This window comes from Melospiza melodia, chromosome 16 (assembly GCF_035770615.1).
Source record: "Melospiza melodia melodia isolate bMelMel2 chromosome 16, bMelMel2.pri, whole genome shotgun sequence".
NCBI classification, from domain to species: domain Eukaryota; kingdom Metazoa; phylum Chordata; class Aves; order Passeriformes; family Passerellidae; genus Melospiza; species Melospiza melodia.
Window position 1 is genome coordinate 2,884,558 of NC_086209.1, and position 18,741 is coordinate 2,903,298.

The 18,741-nt window shown below is 49.0% G+C and overlaps 1 protein-coding gene across 1 annotated transcript in view; it reads left to right on the forward strand.

The window, feature by feature from the left end:
• Positions 1 to 6,219: 6,219 nt before the first annotated feature.
• LOC134425584 (ubiquitin carboxyl-terminal hydrolase 12-like) overlaps positions 6,220 to 18,741 on the forward strand; it is a 31,805-nt gene continuing 19,283 nt past the window's right edge. The window contains exon 1 of the mRNA XM_063170314.1: positions 6,220 to 6,298. Coding sequence (XP_063026384.1) covers positions 6,251 to 6,298 — 48 coding nt within the window. The 5' untranslated portion in view covers positions 6,220 to 6,250. The remainder of the gene's footprint in view (positions 6,299 to 18,741) is intronic.

The window sequence follows — 18,741 nt, forward strand, 5'->3', positions numbered from 1 at the left end:
TGTAGTTGGAGCATTCATCTTTGAAAGCCTTCTCAGAAGGGAGCAGAGGCAAGGCTGGGACATGGACTCTGTCAGGCTGTGTGGGAGACGTGGATGGGAATGGAGAGCAAGATAAACTCCCAAAGCTCATGGAGACCTGGGGATGCAGATTCTCTGCAGGCAGGAGATGGGCTTGGCTCGCTCTGGAGAGGCTGCAGCCACCAGAAAGGCTCTCTGTGCCCAGCTGCTCTCATGGGGCTCTCATGGGGACCCACAGCACACACCTGAGCCCTCCCCAGCAGGCTCCCAGGGAATGGGAAATCCTGACAGGGCTCTGGATCACTGCCCCTTCCCAAAGGATGGGTGCCCAGCTTCCACACCAGCATCTCACAAGGTGTCAACTGCCCGGAGGAAAATCCAGCCCTGGGGCACAGCAGTGCAGTGAAATCAGCACAAGAATGCCAAGATTTATGGACATGTCCCTTTTCCAAGGTTCTGTTTCCCCTCTGAAACCTCATTGTGCAGCAGTATTTGTGCAGTGATGCTCTGCAAGCTCCCAGCATTGCTCCTTTGACCATCCTGGCAGCTGATGAAGAGGAGGAAGAAAGGTCTGGAGGCTGATGCAGCTCATGAAACTGGGAGGGAAATGCTGGATCCTCTGTCTTTTGGGACATGGCTCCTGTGGGAATGGTTTGCAAGTCTTCCAGTGACAATTTGCTTCCAGATTTTTGCAAAACCCCAAACACTGATAAAAAAAAAAATCTTTTCCAAGAAATTTATTTACTGGCGTGCTTTAAACTCACACAAGTTTTGTAAGAAGAGGCAAAAGGAGAAGAAAAATAGGAAAAAAGCTCAAAATCTTGTGGTCAATTAATAGGGCAGCACTTTGAAATGTGCTATTGAGCAGGACAGTGATAAATTTGGGATTAGTTAGCAGCAGTAAGTCACTGTCTGCCTGTCTGAGTGCTGGAACCTTTGTTCCCATTTGCTATTAAAAGCATATGTTAGTGAGTAATATAAAACCATTCATCACAATAGTCCTCCTCCAAAACCAAACAATCATAGATCTGTCAGCTTCTAGGTGGCCACAAGAGCTCCAGCCCAGGAAAAAAAAAAAAAGCCTGATAAGTTCAGAAAGACCATGAAGAATATTCTATATGAGCAAAGACATTCCTAGAAGAAAACAGCTCTGCTGGCTTGCTCCAAGAGGGAGGCACGTTCAACTGAAAGAAAAAAAAAAGTCAAAATTGTTTTGGGTAACCAAATGTCGTGCTGAGGAACACAGAAAGGAGTCAGAGGCACATGAGGGTGAGCTTTGGCCTGGATGAATGTGAGGCAGACACAAAGAATGCAAACTGTGCTCAAAGGATGCTGAGCTTGGATGTGGCACTCGAAAATCAGGAGTCCCAAGCAGGGGCAAGGAGCAGCTGCTGTGTGAGGAGGGACAGGGAAGCTGCTCCATGTGCTTGCAGGGCTGGATCTGCTGCTGACATGGGAGAGGGGATGTGTGGGGGCAGGAATGTGACAGCAGTGCTGCAGGAAATGTCAAACTGCTGCTTTTGGCAGCTCTGAGGGCTTCTGGTTGCTTAAAACAAATGTGAAAGAGTTTCAGGCTGCATGTTGGAAGCAGAGCAGTGGAGTTGGAGCTCCTTGGCTGATCTGGTTCAATATGAATTTCTCCTGCACCAGCCCTGGCTTCTTGTGCTTCTCCCCAGATCTTGTTCCACCACGTGCAGGAATCTCTGTGCAGAGAGAATGGCTTTAGTACAAATAAAAAAGCTGTGCATTCTCCCAAAGTTTTCATCCTACTCTCAAGCTCCCCTCTCCTCTCAGCTCGGAGGCTTTAATTCTGAAAGGATTCGAGTAAAATACAGAATCAAACCCAAAGCTGTGCATTCTCCCAAAGTTTTCAACCAACTCTCAAGCTCCCGTTTCCTCTCAACTTCGAGGGTTTAATTCTGAAAGGATTCAAGTAAAATACAGAATCAAACCCAGAAGTTTTCAAATGTGGTCCTTGTCTAAATTTCTAGATTCCCAGAGCAGCCTTTTCAGAGACAAGAAAGATTCACACTGTCTGGGGTTGTGTAACCCTTGGCATGTGGAATAACAATTGTTTTTAAAGGAGATACTCATTGTTTGTGCACAATGGACTTATATTTAGCTAAAACCTCCATGTTTTACATTCTAATTCTCTTGGAAAAACAATAGCTTAAATTAGAGGGGGAATGTTTGCAAAACTGAGAGTGACTTTGGAAACCCTTGGATGGTTCTGGAGGTTTCACTTTACCACCCCTTGGGTTGCTCATGCAAAGATCTGTGCCTTTGCATGGTGCATAGAGATTGTTATTTCCACACCAAATTTTTTACAGATTTGTTTACTGCTCTGTGTTGCTTTTGGCTCTGTTTGTTAGAAGATTTTCTATTTATATTGTTGTTGGCCCTCCTACACATTTTCAGAGACGAAGCTTGCTAAAAATAAAAGTATTTGCCATGACCATTGTGCCCGTGACAGGAGGATGTCAGAGAGCTTTAAAACTGGCTGTAATGATTCCTCCTGCATTGTACAAAAGGAGTAAGAGATGAGCAGAGCCAGAGAGAACCTTGCTAAGGTCCCAGCCTGTTGGGAAAATGTTTCTTCATCTGCCTAGCTCTGGCAGAAATGATTTTTCCTCCAGAAGTCAATTTGTAACCATTACATTTGCCTCTGGCACATCTTTTATAGAATATATTGATGCTAGGGGGACTTGGGAGGAGAAACAGGGCTGGTTTTGGAGCAGAAATGGGAAATGTGGCTGTGGGGAAGTGCCAGGGGCTGTGGCAGATGCTGAGACAGAACTCGTGGCTGGCAGCTCATGCACACACCCCTGAAGTGACTCGAACCAACAAGAATTGGTCCCTGCAGCTCTCTCTGCCCCTCTTTGTGGCAAACTTGGGGCCCAAAGGTCACTTATGACACTGCATTCAACAGAAACTGTCTTTGAAGCACCTTTGTGCTCCCAGGAACTGAACACCTCCAAGCTGGAAAAGGCAAAGGGGGAGGAGATAAGAAAGGATGAAAAATGAGTGTGGTGTGCTCAGAGAACCAGCCTTGGCCTGTGTGCTCACAATTCCACCTTGCTGAGTTTAGATGAATTAAAAGTGCATCTCTGTGCTCCAGCAGTGACCTCTGAAGACATTCAGGGACAAGACCACGATTTTAGCCCTGTAATTCTACTCAGCACCAAGTTGTTCTGATCCTGAGGCTAAAGGGCAAGGAAATGTCCTCAGATGCTGCTGCAGCAGCTGTGATAAATCATCTTTGACTCTATTTTGGGATGTAAGAGAGATGAACATTTAAATACACACTTCAGTCTGGTCAAACACTGCACAGCTTCCCCAGTTCCTGCATTTCCTGTCCCTAATTTTAAAGCACTGCCATTCATGGCAGCCCTGTGAGGAGCACGTGGCCCTTTCACTTTGGGGATTTTTGGGAAGGATTGGGGTTTTTGTGCTCCTGGGGCCTGTCCCTGGGGAGGCTGCAGCAGATGACGTGGGAAGCCCAACATGGGTAGGAGAAGATCTCTGCAGGCCAGCAGCTCAATCAGAATGGAAACATCTCAGCCTCATAAAGAAGTTTCTGCTTTGGAAACAGAACAGTTCACCCTTCCCCACGGATATTCCCACAAGATCAGGGCTGGAGAGTGGAAACAGCCCTGGCAGAGCTGGGACTGTGAGCAGGGAGCTCCCAGTGCCCTCACAGGCACTCCCACAGCTCGTGGGGATGAGGGGAGGCTGCAGCCTCCAGGCTGGGCACACCTCTGGGTCAGGATCAGCCCCATCCCCATCCCCATCCCCAATTTCTGCCTGTTCCTCGCTGCTTCCCAGGGCTGTTCCTTCTGAGGTGTGTTTGCTGTCACTGTGCCCTGCAGGATGGGCTCTGTGGTGCCTCAGGAGCGTTTCCCACTCCTTCTCCCACTGGACTGACAATGGGCACTGTTGTCATTCACAGAATTCACAGAATCACTGGGTTGGAAGAGACCTTCGAGATCATCGAGTCCAGCCCAGCCCAAACACCTCACCCAACCCCTGGCACCCAGTGCCACATCCAGGCCTTGTTAAACACACCCAGGGATGGGGACTGCACCACCTCCCCGGGCAGAACATTCCAGAAATTTATCACTTTTCTGTAAAAAACCTTTTCCTGCTATCCAGCCTGTATTTCCCTTGGCACAGCTCGAGGCTGTGTGCTCTGGTTGTGTCAGTTCCTGCAGACAGAGCCCAGCCCCAGCTGAGCACAGGCACCTTTCAGGAGCTGTGCAGAGCCACGGGGGCACCCCTGAGTCTCCTTTTCTGCAGGCTGAGCACCCCCAGCTCCCTCAGGGGCTCCTCTCAGGGTTTGTGTTCCCAGCCCCTCTCTCTGGATGTGCTCAGTGTCCCAAGGTCCTTCCCAAGCTGAGGGGCCAGAGCTGGGCACAGCACTCAGGGTGTGCCCTCACAGTGCCAGGGACAGGGGCACAGTGACCTCCCTGCTCCTGCTGGGCACAGCTCTGGGTCAGGATCAGCCCCATCCTGAGTTTCTGCCCATTCCTTGCTGTTCCTGCTGAGCTGTGTTTGTTGTCACTGTGCCCTGCAGGACGGGCTCTGTGGTGTCTCAGGAACGCTTCCCACTCCTTCTCCCACAGGACTGACAATGGATTGACAATGGGCACTGTTGTCATTGCAGTGCTGAGCTCTCAAAGAGCCCTTTTGTCACCGTGCTGGAGCAGGGACATGTGGTGTGGAACAGCAGAGGATGCCTGGGCAGCACCACTGTCCCACCCCACAATCCCACAACCTCTGCAAGGAGCCTTGGGAATCACAGAGTTCCATGGGCACCTCTGAGGGTTCTGGTGCTCTGGGCTGGCCGTGGTGTCCCTTGGTGATGTTTTGGTGACACCCTCAGTGCCCAGCCCTGCGGGGACAGTGCCTTCCTCCAGTGTCACAGAGCCCTCGCAGAGCCCAGCCCAGTGGGGCTTCCCTGAGCCCTGGAAACCATGGGATATCCTGAGGGAAGGGGCCCACAAGGATCATGGAATCACAGACCCACTGAATGTGAATGGAGGACCCAAAGCCCCTCCAGTGCCACCCCTGCCATGGCAGGGACACCTTTCCCTATCCCAGGCTGCTCCAAACCCCAGTGCCCAGCCTGGCCTTGGGCACTGCCAGGGATCCGGGGGCAGCCACAGCTGCTCTGGGAAAACTGTTTCCCATAATGAACCCAATTCCATCCCAATCCTTTTCCCATCCCTGTCTGTTCCCATCCCTGTGCTGTTCCCGATCCCATTCCTGTTCCCATTCCCAACCCCATTCCCGACCCCATTCCCATTCCCATTCCCGATCCCATTCCCGTTCCCATTCCCATTCCCCATTCCAGATCCCATTCCCATTCCCATTCCCATTCTCATTCTCCATTCCCATTCCCATTCCCATTCCCCATTCCAGATCCCATTCCCGTTCCCATTCCCATTCCCATTCTCATTCTCCATTCCCATTCCCATTCCCGATCCTGATCCCATTCCCATTCCCACTCCCGTTCTCATTCTCCATTCCCATTCCCGATCCCATTCCCATTCCTGTTCCCATTCCCATTCCCGTTCCCATTCCCATTCCTGTTCCCTATCCCATTCCCATTCCCGATCCTGATCCCATTCCCATTCCCACTCCCGTTCTCATTCTCCATTCCCATTCCCGATCCCATTCCCATTCCTGTTCCCATTCCCATTCCCGTTCCCATTCTCATTCCTGTTCTCTATCCCATTCCCATTCTCACTCCCGTTCCCATTCCCATTCCCCATTCCCGACCCCTTTCCCATTCCCGATCCCATCCCCATTCCCATTCCCGACCCCATTCCCGATCCCATTCCCATTCCCATTCCCGATCCCATTCCCGTTCCCATTCCCATTCCCGATCCCATTCCCATTCCCATTCCCATTCCTATTCCCGTTCCCATTCCCATTCCCATTCCCATTCCCTTTCCCTTTCCCGACCCCATTCCCATTCCCATTCCCATTCCTATTCCTGTTCCCATTCCCATTCCCATTCCCATTCCCATTCCCTTTCCCTTTCCCGACCCCATTCCCATTCCCATTCCCGATCCCGTTCCGCAGCCGGTCCCCCCGGACCGAGCACGCCTCGGAACGGTGGTTTCGCGGCGCAGGCGGCGCTGTTTCGGCGGCGCACGGCCCGGGCCGGTTATCGGGTGCGCAGGTGGCGCTGTCAGTCGCGGCCCAAGATGGCGGCGGCCGGGGGCGGATGGAGGCGCTGGTGACGGTGCGGAGACTCGCCGCCGTCTGTACCATGGTGAGAGCCCTGGGGCCGCCCGGCCCGCGCCGCCGCTCCTCGGGGGCTCCCGGCCTTGTGCCCCGCGCCGAGCGGCGGGGAGAGCCCGCGCTGCGCGCCCCGGCGCCGTGCGGGCAGTTCAGAGCCACCGCTGCGGGAGGCCCCGCCGCCGGCACGGGGCTCTGAGGGGCCGGGGCGGAGCGGCTGTGCCCGGGCAGGGCGAGCGGAGCGCGGGGAGCCGCGGCCGGGCTGAGCGCGGGTGCCGGCCTGGCCGGGGCTCGCAGGGCTTTGGGATAATGGGGTGAAATCCCGGTGGGAAAGGTGCCGGAGGCTCGGCAGGAACGCGAGCCCGGCGCTCCCGGTGGGTGTGTCTGCGCCGTCCGTGCCCTGAAATGTCCTTCGGGTCGGTGGGTGCTGCCTTTCGCAGAGAAAAGGAATTATCGAGCATTAATTGGCCTTGTGCCCAGGTCGTGTCGGGTTGTTGTGATAACTGAGTTCATTTTAAAGCTCGTTCTACTCGTTTGTCAGAGCTCTGCAGTGGCTCCACGTGCATGCGTGTCCCGGGACCGGGCAGAGAGGCAGGCTGGTAATTGCATGATTATGCAGAATTCTTAATGAGGCTCCGCCGCTGTGTAAATAGAGCCCGGAGTGGCCGGGCTGGCGCTGGGCACGGCTGAAATACCCGAGCCCGGCCGTGAAACAGCAGCGCTGAGCTCACAGAACCTTCTGGGAAGAGCTCCGTGCTCCGAGCCCGGGCTGCAGGGGGTGCCCACTGGAGCAGTTCGGTGTTCACAGTCCCCTCTCCCTCTGCAGCCTGCACACCAATCACTGGCTCTGTTTTACCTGTGTGGGACAGGAACAGGATTTTCCTTCTGTTCCGTGCAGGTGCTGCCTCCCAGTGTGAGTCCAGGCCCAGCTGAGCTGAGCCAGTACAACCTGACCAAAATGCCCAGCTCCAAACTGAGCATTTGCAGCCTTCACACCCTAACAGGAGGCATCAACCTTTGCTTCTCAAATCCCTGGCCTTGGAGACCTCCCTGGAAGTCTTTGGGAGAAAGTTTCCCAGAACTTTATCCTTCCTTAGTGTCACTAAATGGGTTTTTTTCCTACATAATTTCTATTTTTTAATTGCCATGACAGACCCAGTGAGATGAGGGCCATGAGAGGTGAGTCAGGAATTTGCTGGGGAGTTCTGCACCCAGGGGCAGAGATTGACTCAGTCCCTGGAATATTTTGGGTGCATTCCTGGGAGCAGCTGGGACTGAGAGGGCAGAGCATTTCCCTGGGACTGTGCAGCCACACCTGAGCACATCCCTGTGGGCTTTTGGCATTTTTGCTCCTGATTTTGGTTGGGAGGATGGATGGAAGCTGAGCAGGTTCCTCCCATTCCCCTCCTGAGTTTCTGGGAATTCTTTTCCAAGAACTGCAGCAGATTCTCCCCGTTGTGTTTCCAGTGGAGAATTTGCTGTTTCGGTTCTGTGCAGAAATAATTGCATGAAACTGTCCTCCAAATTTCTTAATTAGTCATTTAATCAAGTGCTGTGGGATCTGTCAGCATCAGTGTTTAGGGGCATGTGTAGCTTGGCTAAACTTACTGTCAATATTAACATTTATTCCCTCATCTAGGCCAGGAAATTAAGGTCTGGGTGCTGGATTTTAGAACTGGATCAGTTTATTTGCATGTCCAGCAAGTAAAAATACTGTTCAAAAAAAAGGTAGATGAAAAAGCTGAGTTTTCTTTTTAAAAACATTGAAATACATGAACAAAGTCCCTTTGGGAGCTGCTTTCTCCAGGATTATGCTAAACTGGAGTGATTGTACAGAACTTTACATTTTTATTTTTTTTTAGTAAAATAAGCAGTTTTTACCAGCATTTCCAGTCATCATCTGTGCTCCAGGCTGGAACAGTGAAACCCAGGTTTGTGACATTGTCAGACCCTTCAGCATCACAGGGACTGCTGTTCCTGACTGCTCCTCAGCCACCCCATTCCTCTCCAATGTCTCTCTAAAAATGAGATCCCAAGCTTGAGTTCATTCCAGCCAGGGATGAGGCTGAGCTTGGATCATCTCCCCTCCCTGAAATCTCTTCTGGAGGATCAGCTCTGCTGTGCCTCAGGGTGGTGGCATTTCCTTGGTGGGAGCACCATCCCTTTTCCAGGGTTTTGATGCCTCAGGTTTGAGCTTTTCTGTTTTTCACGTTCTGTGTGTGGGTCTGGGTTCATATTATGGGATGGTGAGCATAGGGAGACAAAACAATTCCTGCTCCAGCTGGGCACCAAGGACAAATGATCCAAATCTCAGCCCAGGAGCACAAACACCGTGGGCTGGGAGAGAAAAACAAGCAGGGTGGGACTGCAGGGGCTAAAGCTGGAATGGGACAATGAACTGCAACATGGAAATGGAGCAGAACTGATCACAGGGAGAGCCCATGAGCAGTCAGGGATTTTTGTGACCATTTTGGTTCATCTTGGGTGCACCCTGGTATGGCCCAAGGTGGATCCATGGAGGAGATCCTTTTAATACATCCCTGCTTTATTCTTTAACTCTGCCCAGCCTCTGCTCAGCTCAGCCTTCCCAAAGCCTCAGTTCCACCACATCCCTGTGGCAGCTCCAGCCTGGGCAGGACTGGGAGCTGGGAGGGAGCAGGGCTTGTTCCCTGGGATGTGATTCCTGGCTTGGGGAGGCTGTGGCACCACGGGGGAAGCACAGCCATGGCCAGGAGCCACTGCCCCAGCTCTGCCTCCCTGGCACCAGCTTTGTGTCCCAGCCCTTCCCTCTGCTCTGGGCTTTGGGGTTTTTCCTTCTGTTTGCAGGGAGCTGCAGGATTGAGGGAAATGGCTGCAGAGGTGGAAGCAGAGAGCACTGCTGAGGCATTTTGCTTAAACAATCTACAGTTGCTGTTTCAGAAGTGTCTAAAGGGGAGTCTGGGGTGCACAGGTGGGAATGCTCTCTTGGAGAGGGGGGCAGAATTCCTTGGGTCTCACTGCATCCTCTGACCCAGGATGTGTTTGCTGTGCTCTGAGGCAGTTGTAGAACTGAGTTTCTCAGTCAGAACTTGAGGATTTTGTTGAATTGACAGAACTTTTGGAAAAGCAGACCAGAACTTGAGAAGGGAGCAAGGTGCAAAGGCCAGAGCTGGGATTTTCCTCCCTGGCAGCTTGTGAGGAGTCTGTAGCAAGCTGTGAGCAGAATTTTGTTTCTTGTAGGCAATTAGGGCCACTTCCTCTAGGCTCATGTCTAATTGTTGGTCAAACCAGTAGGACATGCCTGAAGAACTCCAATCCAGGCTACAAATTGGGGGTAGCCTTACACAGTCTGAATCAGGACATAATTATTGACTTCAGTGCTGCAGGGGAGGTGGCTGCAGCATTTGTAAGTGCCACATTTCCATTTGCCACCTGAATAATTTACACTGGGCAGCTCAAGCAGAGCTGTGGTGTCCCTGGTGTGGAATGTCACCTCCCTGCTGTCACCTGTAGCTGTAGGACTTTGCTTTGGCTCTATCAAAGAATTAACATTTATAGCTTTTATTTTTATCACTGCAAGAAGGGAGGGTGGAGCTGGCTAAGCAGATTTCTGTCTCCAGCAGTGCTCTGCTTCTTGACTGACTTGTTAAGCTGAAAGAAACCAAATATTCATCTTTGCACTTAGAGCCCAGCCTGAGAATAACTGAGAATAATTGTTTTGGGGGGAAAAAAAATACACAACCCTTTACAAAGTAGGGAGGAGGTCAGTTCAAGGTTTTCCCACATGCTGTTTGTGTTGTGGTTTAATGCTGTGTGTGATGGGTGTTTGTTGCTGCACATTTGGGGCTTCTGACAGTTTGGGGCTGGAAGCAGAGGAGGCTGCAGTTCAGGTGGACCACACAGGTCCCCTTGGAATGAGCTTTGGGATTTTACAGGAGTCCTGAACACCTGAAGGAGCTTTTGTGCTGTTCTGGTGCCTGCTTTGATTGTCTGTAAACTTTTGAAATGTCATTCTTTAATGGCATTTCTCTCAGGAAAATGAGAGATCATGAGAGCTCCCAGCTGTGTTGTGCCATGGGCACTCCATAGTTCATTAGTTCAAAGTAGACACTGATTTTATTAGAGGACTTCTGCTTCAGTTCATGTAAAAATGAAATGTGAATACCTGGGGAAAGATGCAAAAATAACAGAGTGTAGCTTGTTCAAGATGTGCTCTGTTACTCAATCTCTGTTGTTTGGTTCTTTAATCAGGATTTAGAGCAAATGCTTTTATTGGAATTCATCTGTTTGCATGCACATCACTTGCTGTCTTGTTGCCATTAAAAAAGCAATGGCTTTCAGTGCTTGCTCCAGCAGATGTCAGTTTGGGGGATTCCTGCACTTGCTGCCAAAAGAAAGGGCAGCACTGTGCATCATTATGGTTTGTTTGTGTGTTGTATTTTCTATTTTCAGCTCCTTTTATAGTGAACACTTAAAGTGGGCTTGTAAAACAGATGGGGAGAAACTTTGTTGTGAAAGGACAAGAGGGAATGGTTTTAAATGAAAAGTGGGTTAATTTAGACTAGAAAGGAAGGAATATTTTTCATTAAGGATGGTAAAGCACTGGCACAGGTGCCCAGAGCAGCTGGGGCTGCCCCTGGATCCCTGGCAGTGCCCAAGGCCAGGCTGGACAGGGCTGGGAGAAGCCTGGGACAGGGGAAGGTGTCCCTGCTGTGGCAGGGGGTGGCAGTGGATGAGCTCTAAGGTCCCTTCCAGCCTAAACTATTCCATGATTTATCCACTTAACCCCTCACACACTGAGTTGTGAATATATCTCCCCATTCAGATCCATTGATTGGGCTCACAGCTGAATTTTACTGCTCTGTGCCTGTGTAATAGCTGAAGTTATAAATGAAATATTAACCTATTTATAAATCTTTGCTCTCCCTCAGCATCCACTTCCTCACCCTCCACAGCATTGTCCCAGCCCTGTTTGATGTGTGAGGCTCCTTATAAAATCTCCCTGCCAGCTCACAAAAGAACAATGCTGGTAAACACTGGGCCCTGCACAGCTGGGAGCTGTTTGTGTTTGTTCTCTCAGGGAGCTGCAGAGTCCCTGAGAGCTGAGCTGGCAAAGCCTCCCCTGCTGTGTGTGTTACTGGGTCACTGCAGGAACACAGGGGCACCACGAGGCTTGGGGGGGGAATCAGGGGCATGGGCTGGGAGCTGTGGGAGGCTGAGGGGGCTGGGATGGACTGGGAGCAGTGCTGATGTGGGAGGCAGTGGCTGAGGAAACTGGGTGAACTGGGATGGACTGGGAGCAGTGGTGATCTGGGAGCCTGGGATGCACTGGGAGCAGTGGTGATGTGGGAGGCAGTGGCTGAGGAGACTGGGATGAACTGGGATGGACTGGGAGCAGTGCTGATGTGGGAGGCAGTGGCTGAGGATTGGATGAACTGGGATGGACTGGGAGCAGTGGTGATTTGGGAGCTTTGGATGAAGTGGGAGCAGTGGTGGTGTGGGAGGCAGTGGCTGAGGAGACTGGAATGGACTGGGATGGACTGGGAGCAGGGTGATGTGGGAGGCAGTGGCTGAGGAAACTGGGTGAACTGGGATGGACTGGGAGCAGTGGTGATCTGGGAGCCTGGGATGCACTGGGAGCAGTGGTGATGTGGGAGGCAGTGGCTGAGGAGACTGGAATGGACTGGAATGAACTGGGATAGACTGGGAGCAGTGTGATGTGGGAGGCAATGGCTGAGGAGACTGGGATGTACTGGGAGCAGTGGTGATTTGGGAGCCTGGGATGAGCTGGGAGTGGTGGTGATGTGGGAGGCAGTGGGTGAGGACACTGGGATGGACTGGGAGCAGTGGTGATGTGGGAGGCAGTGGCTGAGGATTGGATGAACTGGGATGGACTGGGATGCACTGGGAGCAGTGGCTGAGGATTGGATGAACTGCAAACAGTGATGATTTGGGAGGCAGTGGGTGAGGAAACTGAGATGGACTGGGAGCAGGGTGATGTGGGAGGCAGTGGCTAAGAAGACTGGGATGGACTGGGAGCAGTGGTGATTTGGGAGCCTGGGATGGACTGGGATGCACTGGCAGCAGTGCTGATGTGGGAGGCAGTGGCTGAGGATTGGATGGACTGGGATGGACTGGGAGCACCACACAGATTTCCTTGGAATGAGCTTTGGGATTTTCCAGGAGTCCTGAACGCCTGGAGGAGCTTTTGTGCTGTTGTGGTGCCTGCTTTGATTGTCTGTAAACTTCTAAAATGTCATGTTTTAATTGTCCTCAGGAAAATGAGAGATCATGAGAGATCCCAGCTGTGTTGTGCCATGGAGTTGGGGAAAGTGGGCACTCCATGGTTCATTTGTTCAAAGTAGACACTGATTATATTAGAGGACTTCTGCTTCAGTTCATGTAAAAATGAAGTGTGAATACCTGGGGAAGGATGCAAAAAGAACAGAGTGTAGCTTGTTCAAGATGTGCTGAGGACAGTGGGAGACAGTGGCTGAGGAAACTGGGATGGACTGGGAGCAGTGGTGATCTGGGAGCCTGGGATGCACTGGGAGGCAGTGGCTGAGGAGCCTGGGATGGACTGGGAGCACTGCTGAGGATTGGATGGACTGGAGGCAGTGGCTGAGGAGACTGGGATGAACTGGGATGGACTGGGAGCAGTGGTGATCTGGGAGCCTGGGATGCACTGGGAGCAGTGGTGATGTGGGAGGCAGTGGCTGAGGAGACTGGGATGAACTGGGATGGACTGGGAGCAGTGCTGATGTGGGAGGCAGTGGCTGAGGATTGGATGAACTGGGATGGACTGGGAGCAGTGCTGATGTGGGAGGCAGTGGCTGAGGACACTGGGATGGACTGGGATGCACTGGGATCAGGGTGATGTGGGAGGCAGTGGCTGAGGAGGGGAAGCAGCTGCTGCCAAAGCTCAGCCCTGAGCAGTGGTTCTGCTTTTCCTGCCCTTTCTCCCCAATCCTTTCCAGGTGTTTTCTCACTGGAGCCAGCTCTGCTGTCCCTCACAGAGCATAAATGAGAGGGTTTCCCAGGAGCTGGGCCCTGCTGTCCTTTGGGAGTGTGGATCCTGAGGACCTGGCAGGAGCAGCTCCTCACAGAATAAACACGTGCTTGGAGGAGTTTACACAGCACCCTGCTCTCATTGATTTAAACACTCCAGTTAAGGCTTCCTAGGAGGAAATTCCTTTGGAAATGCAGCACCTTGGAGTTTCCCTGGGTGCCATGGCAGCAGTCAGGGTGCTCTGTGAGCTCTCCTCTCTGCTGGAAATGGGCACAGCCTTTCCAGGATGAAGATTCTGTGGCATTTGGAAGGTGGAGCCTTGGATGGTCTGTGACACTGCTCCTTCCAGGTTATCAGTTTGTTTGGAGTGCTTATGCAGGCAAAGTGCTGCAATCCAGGGCTCAATTTACAGTAATTTGTTATGCCTGGAAAACAGACAGCCTTCCCAGATCTGTGAAAAGGGATCCTTTCAAACCAGAGCTGACAACTCTTTTTATCTGACTTCAGTGCTCCACAGCCCCGAGTTTTAAAGGATGGGGAGAGCAACATCTAATCTGTGTTTACAAAGCCATGCCGGTGTGTTCTATAAACCTGCAGCAATACAACCCCAATCTGCTCCAGTTCCACTTCCCCCCAGGGTAATTTTAATAGTCCTGAAGCTGGAACTATTATCTCAGCAAATACAGCAAGTGCAGGCAGATTCTACATCAGCTCATGCAGATTTCTTTCCTGCAAAAGCAGCTGGTTTTGGTTTTTTTTTTTTTTTTGCCTACTTGTTCATTTTCCCCCTTTTTGTTTTGATTTGTTTGTTCACTCTTAAACAACTCCTCAGCAGTTGGTTTAAGCAGCTCCTCTAATCTGGAGTGCTGCACCATGGTGTCCCTGGGAGCCTTTCTGCACAACCTGAAAGCTGCTTCCCAGCTTGCTTCAAACCCTCAATCTTCTGCTACTCTCATTTGTTCAAAGCTAAATGAGTAATTAGAGAGCGAGTTGTGCACCAGGCATGTTCTGGACACTGAAATCCTGTAGATTTTCCCCTTTTTTGTGTTTTTTTTTTTAAGGGAAATGTTTTTTGCAGGCTGGTTCCAGTCGAGGAGTTAGAATGGTGTGGAGTCCAAGCCAAATATCCTCAGAGATTTTATTTCATCAAGTTTTTACTCCACTGATGCTCCACAGCTCCTGGGTGTGCATCCAGCTGCAGGGAAAGATTAGAGATCCCCTGAGTTATGAGCCTTTAATTCCTTCACTTGAACTGAATTAGATTCATTGCAAAGAGAGAAATGCATAAAAATCAGGTAATTTGAAATTAATATTTAGTACTGAGCTAAAATAATAGTAATTATCCTTAAAGAAAGGCTGAATCTTCCAATTTGCATTTATGGAGAGGGCTTTAAATTGATTATTAAAAGTGAACTAATGGAATTAATTCGTCTTGGGTGTATTTTAGACAGGCCAGAAGCAGCTGAAAGGTCGTGACCACCATAAAGAACTAGAGTTTTAACAGGATACAGTGAACAAACAGAAATTTTCTGAAATTTTGGGACACAAATCCAGATTTTAAAAGTTCTCTTCTGACAATCTGCAACTGTCCACAAATGAGGTGTAAATGGAGCATCTGTTGGGGTGTGTATATTTGTGTGTGTCCATCTAAAGTAGTGGAGTGCCCAAAATAAGACTTTAAGAAAAAAATAGCAGACAGCAGACTTTAAAAAAAATTAAAATTAAAATTGACTTCTTGTAGATTTTGGCAGGATTCATTTTGAAAAAAGACCAAGCTGTAAGCTTGTAGTTGTATTTTTGAAAAGGTTGGGAGGACTGCATCATTTCAGTGAATTCCTTTGTACTTGAAGCAGCTGCTGCATCCCTGTTGAAAACCATCAATTGGAACCTCATGGGGCATTTGTTTGACAAGTCTTTCTGAATTTCTGTGTCTGTTAATGGCACCAGAGAAATCTTGAGTATTTTTTGTCATTATATTGAGCCAGTGGTGGTTATGGAAAGGCTCTAAACCCACTGGCAATTCAAACCCTGTGTAATTACAGCTCCTCAGAACTTGTCAGGGGTGAATGCCATGAGCTCTGAGGGCAGTGGGATCTCCCCTCTCCTGACTCCTTCCCTGCTCTGTGGGTTTTTCCCTCATTTTCCAGCTCACTGTTGGCTGAGCAGCAGCACAGCACTGACCTGATTGTTCTGACAAGAGCTCAGAATAGCACTGAGGGTCCTGCCCCAGAGTTGTGCTAATTTTGGTCCTTTTCTCTCTGGAGCTGCAGCAGCAGCTGCTCCATGCTCTGGTCCCCTCACAACACCCTTCTCTCTGCTTTTCTGACCATCCCCACATGGGCAGAGTGACCTCTGAGCACAGAGAGCAGATATTTGGGAATGGAAACGGGGATTCCAGCCGAGTGGGAAAGTGTGAATTCAGGGTGAAAAATGGGTAGTTTGTAATAACAGTGCACTAGTGGTCAGCCAGGGTTTGTGGTGGGGCAGGATTTCACTGAAACTCAGTAAAACTCATGTTGTTGAGAAGGAGAGAGGTTGTAGCTTGAAGCAGGAGCCATGAGGATGCTGGAAGTGTGGAATTCTCAGCTGACAGCAGCTCCTGCCCTGACCTCTGGGGTTGTTCATAATCACTCCCAGCTTTTATCATCCACAGCTTCACCAAAACTCCTCAACTCAGAGCCTGATTGCAATTTCTGCCATAAAGATAATTAAATATAATACAGACAAAAGTGAGCACTCCTCTGATTCCTGTCAGATAAGTGAACGCAATCTTTTGTCTGTAAGAATAATTACAAATCCAGTAAATTTAAGGTCACCAAGTAGTGAAACTCCTGTTGTTTGATACATTTCTGAAATCAATTAACTCTAGGCTATGCAAAATACTAATTTTCTTTGCAGGAATAGGATTTTTTTTTTGCTAATGCCTCATTATCCTTCTCTGTGATCTCCTTTTGGTGCTGCAGTGGCTAAGAAACAAAAGTCTACTACTATTTATTCCATTTGCATAGTGCATTGAACTGGAAATAAATCTTCAAGACTTCTCTAGTGAGCAAAAATCACTCAGAGCTTACAAGCTGGAGGAGTTGATAGATCTCTCTTCTGGATTTGATGGGTTTTTCAGTTAAAATTTCAGGAATACTGTGGGATTGCTGCCTCAGCATGGCTTGGTTAGGTGGCTTCCTCAGGTAAGGGGGTTTGAAACTGCTCCTTTCACATCCCTTTTCTTTAAAAATTCAGCCAAACTTTCCTTGATTGTTCTCTGGGTAGATATTAGTTTGCCTTAATGCTGTTTTCTCTGTGTCTTATCCAGCTCTGAGCATGGAATAGAATCCCAGAATCCTTCAGGTTGGAAAATACCTCCAGGATCATGGAGCCCAAAATGACAATCCCTACCTTGTCACCAGCCCAGAGCACTGAGTGCCACATCCAGCCTTTTCTTGCACTTTTAAATCAGGATATTGGTGTGATGTCCCTCACTGTGTTGGTATGAAAAAGTGAGGAAAACGTGAATATTACCAATTCCTTGTGCTTCAGTATTTGGTATATTGGATTTTTTAAGGGTGTTCTTTGTCTTTTCAGCCATGAAATGTTCATGGAAATGTTCATCACCTTCTTCTAATTAGCTGATATGCACAAAGTGAAATGACTTCAGCTGTGACAGGAAATATTTTATTGTTGTTCTTTGGGGGTTTTCTTGGCCATTTGTAGCTGTGTGTATTCCTGCTGAGGTGGTGATGGGCCAGGCAGTTTTTCATTTTCCTGTTCGACTGATAATTGCAGAGCTGTGGAAGCACAGCCCGTTCTGTGAGTGGGCTGTGAGCAGGAAAGGGGAGCTCTGAGACAACACTTGAAATCCAGGAATTTCTAGAAAATGGAAAATTCTTCTTACAAGTGCTGAAACTTCCTTTGTCACCTCCCCCAGCACTGTGGAACACTAAATCCACATCTCATTATGTAAGGCAATCACTATTACCTCATGGTTAAATGAGTTGTTTTCCTCCTGGGGTAATTGTGTGTTGCAGAAATTTGGGTTTATTCTGCTCACAGAGCTAAGTTTGATGGTCCTGAAGCAGAGCAGCAACTTGAGAGCATTTCCTTGCACCTCCCACAAGTCAGGGATGTACTCTGGGGTTGTTAAAACATTCATTTATTTGCACTGCACCAGCAGTGAGAAGTCAGTTCTAATCCCCTGCATTAATCTTTATATTCAGCTGTATTTTAGTTTTTTGTGGTTTTGCTTAGCTGTTTTACACCAAGCAGGCTCAATTGCTATGGATGAGGGATTTTTTTGTAGCATTTCTTGTTGCTCCCACAATATGTGACATAGTTTAGCAAAACTCTATTGATTTTCTGATGGTTTTAGGTATGCAAAGTACCACAAGATGCAGAACACTTTGGCTGTGGCACCCCAAAGAGGAGAATTTAATTCATTCCCCAAATAACAAAATACATTTCATGTTATGTACACTTGCCACTTTGGTTAGATTTTTAATTCTGGACAAGGTGTGACTTTTATATTTCCAGAATCGTGAAGTGAGGATTGTTTCTCATGTTATTCCTGTGGCAGATGGAAAAATCTTTTAACTGGGTGGACAAAGGGATGTGACACCTGTCAGGGTGACAGCAAAGCCTCATTGCAGCAGGACATGGCTCAGGCTGGAGCAGGTTTCAGTGCACTGGGTTAATTGGTAATTGTTAATTGAGTTGCAGGGATCCCTGGTTGGGAGGAGCTGGACTTTGCCTGCTCTTCTGGACCTTACCCCAAAACGTGACTGGGGCCAAGTGGTGCCCTCACATAAAGTGAATTTCCCCATGTCCTTGTTCAGCTCTCCTGGCCATTGACTCCGTGGTGAATCATCTGTGCTGCTGCAGGGGAGTTCTTTTAGCATGGAACACTGGGCATTGCATTTCCTGGAACTTTTTCACTGCTTAATTTGCAAGTTTGCATCTTCAGAGCTATTTATGATTCATCTCTGATTTTTTTTTATTCCTCCCACAAGTGCTTTGAGTCCTGTTTTGGTTTTTTTATGATTTTAAAAATTTAAAATATTCTCTAGCAAGAAACGTCAGAATCATCTCAGAATCCCAGAATGATTTGGGTTGGAAAGGACCTCAAAGCTCATCCCATTCCATGGACAGGGACACCTTCCACTATCCCAGAGTGCTCCAGCCTGGCCTTGAACACTCCCAGGGATGAGGCATCTACAACTTCAGTTGGAAATAATACATTGAATATAATGTAATTTATTAAGGAAACCTTAATTTTTAATCTGCCTCTGCAGTTAATTTACCTAAATTTATAAAGTTTGGGCAATAAATACAAGGAAACACTTGGGAAAAAACTCACCTGTGACCTGTCAGGTTAAATGGATACAAGTTGGTGGTCTGGTTTGTAGTAGGTTATTCAATTCTTTATATCATAGCTTTATTCAAAATTACAGTTCTTATGGTTTTATTTATTTGTTCAGATATTTATTCCATGTGTTGCT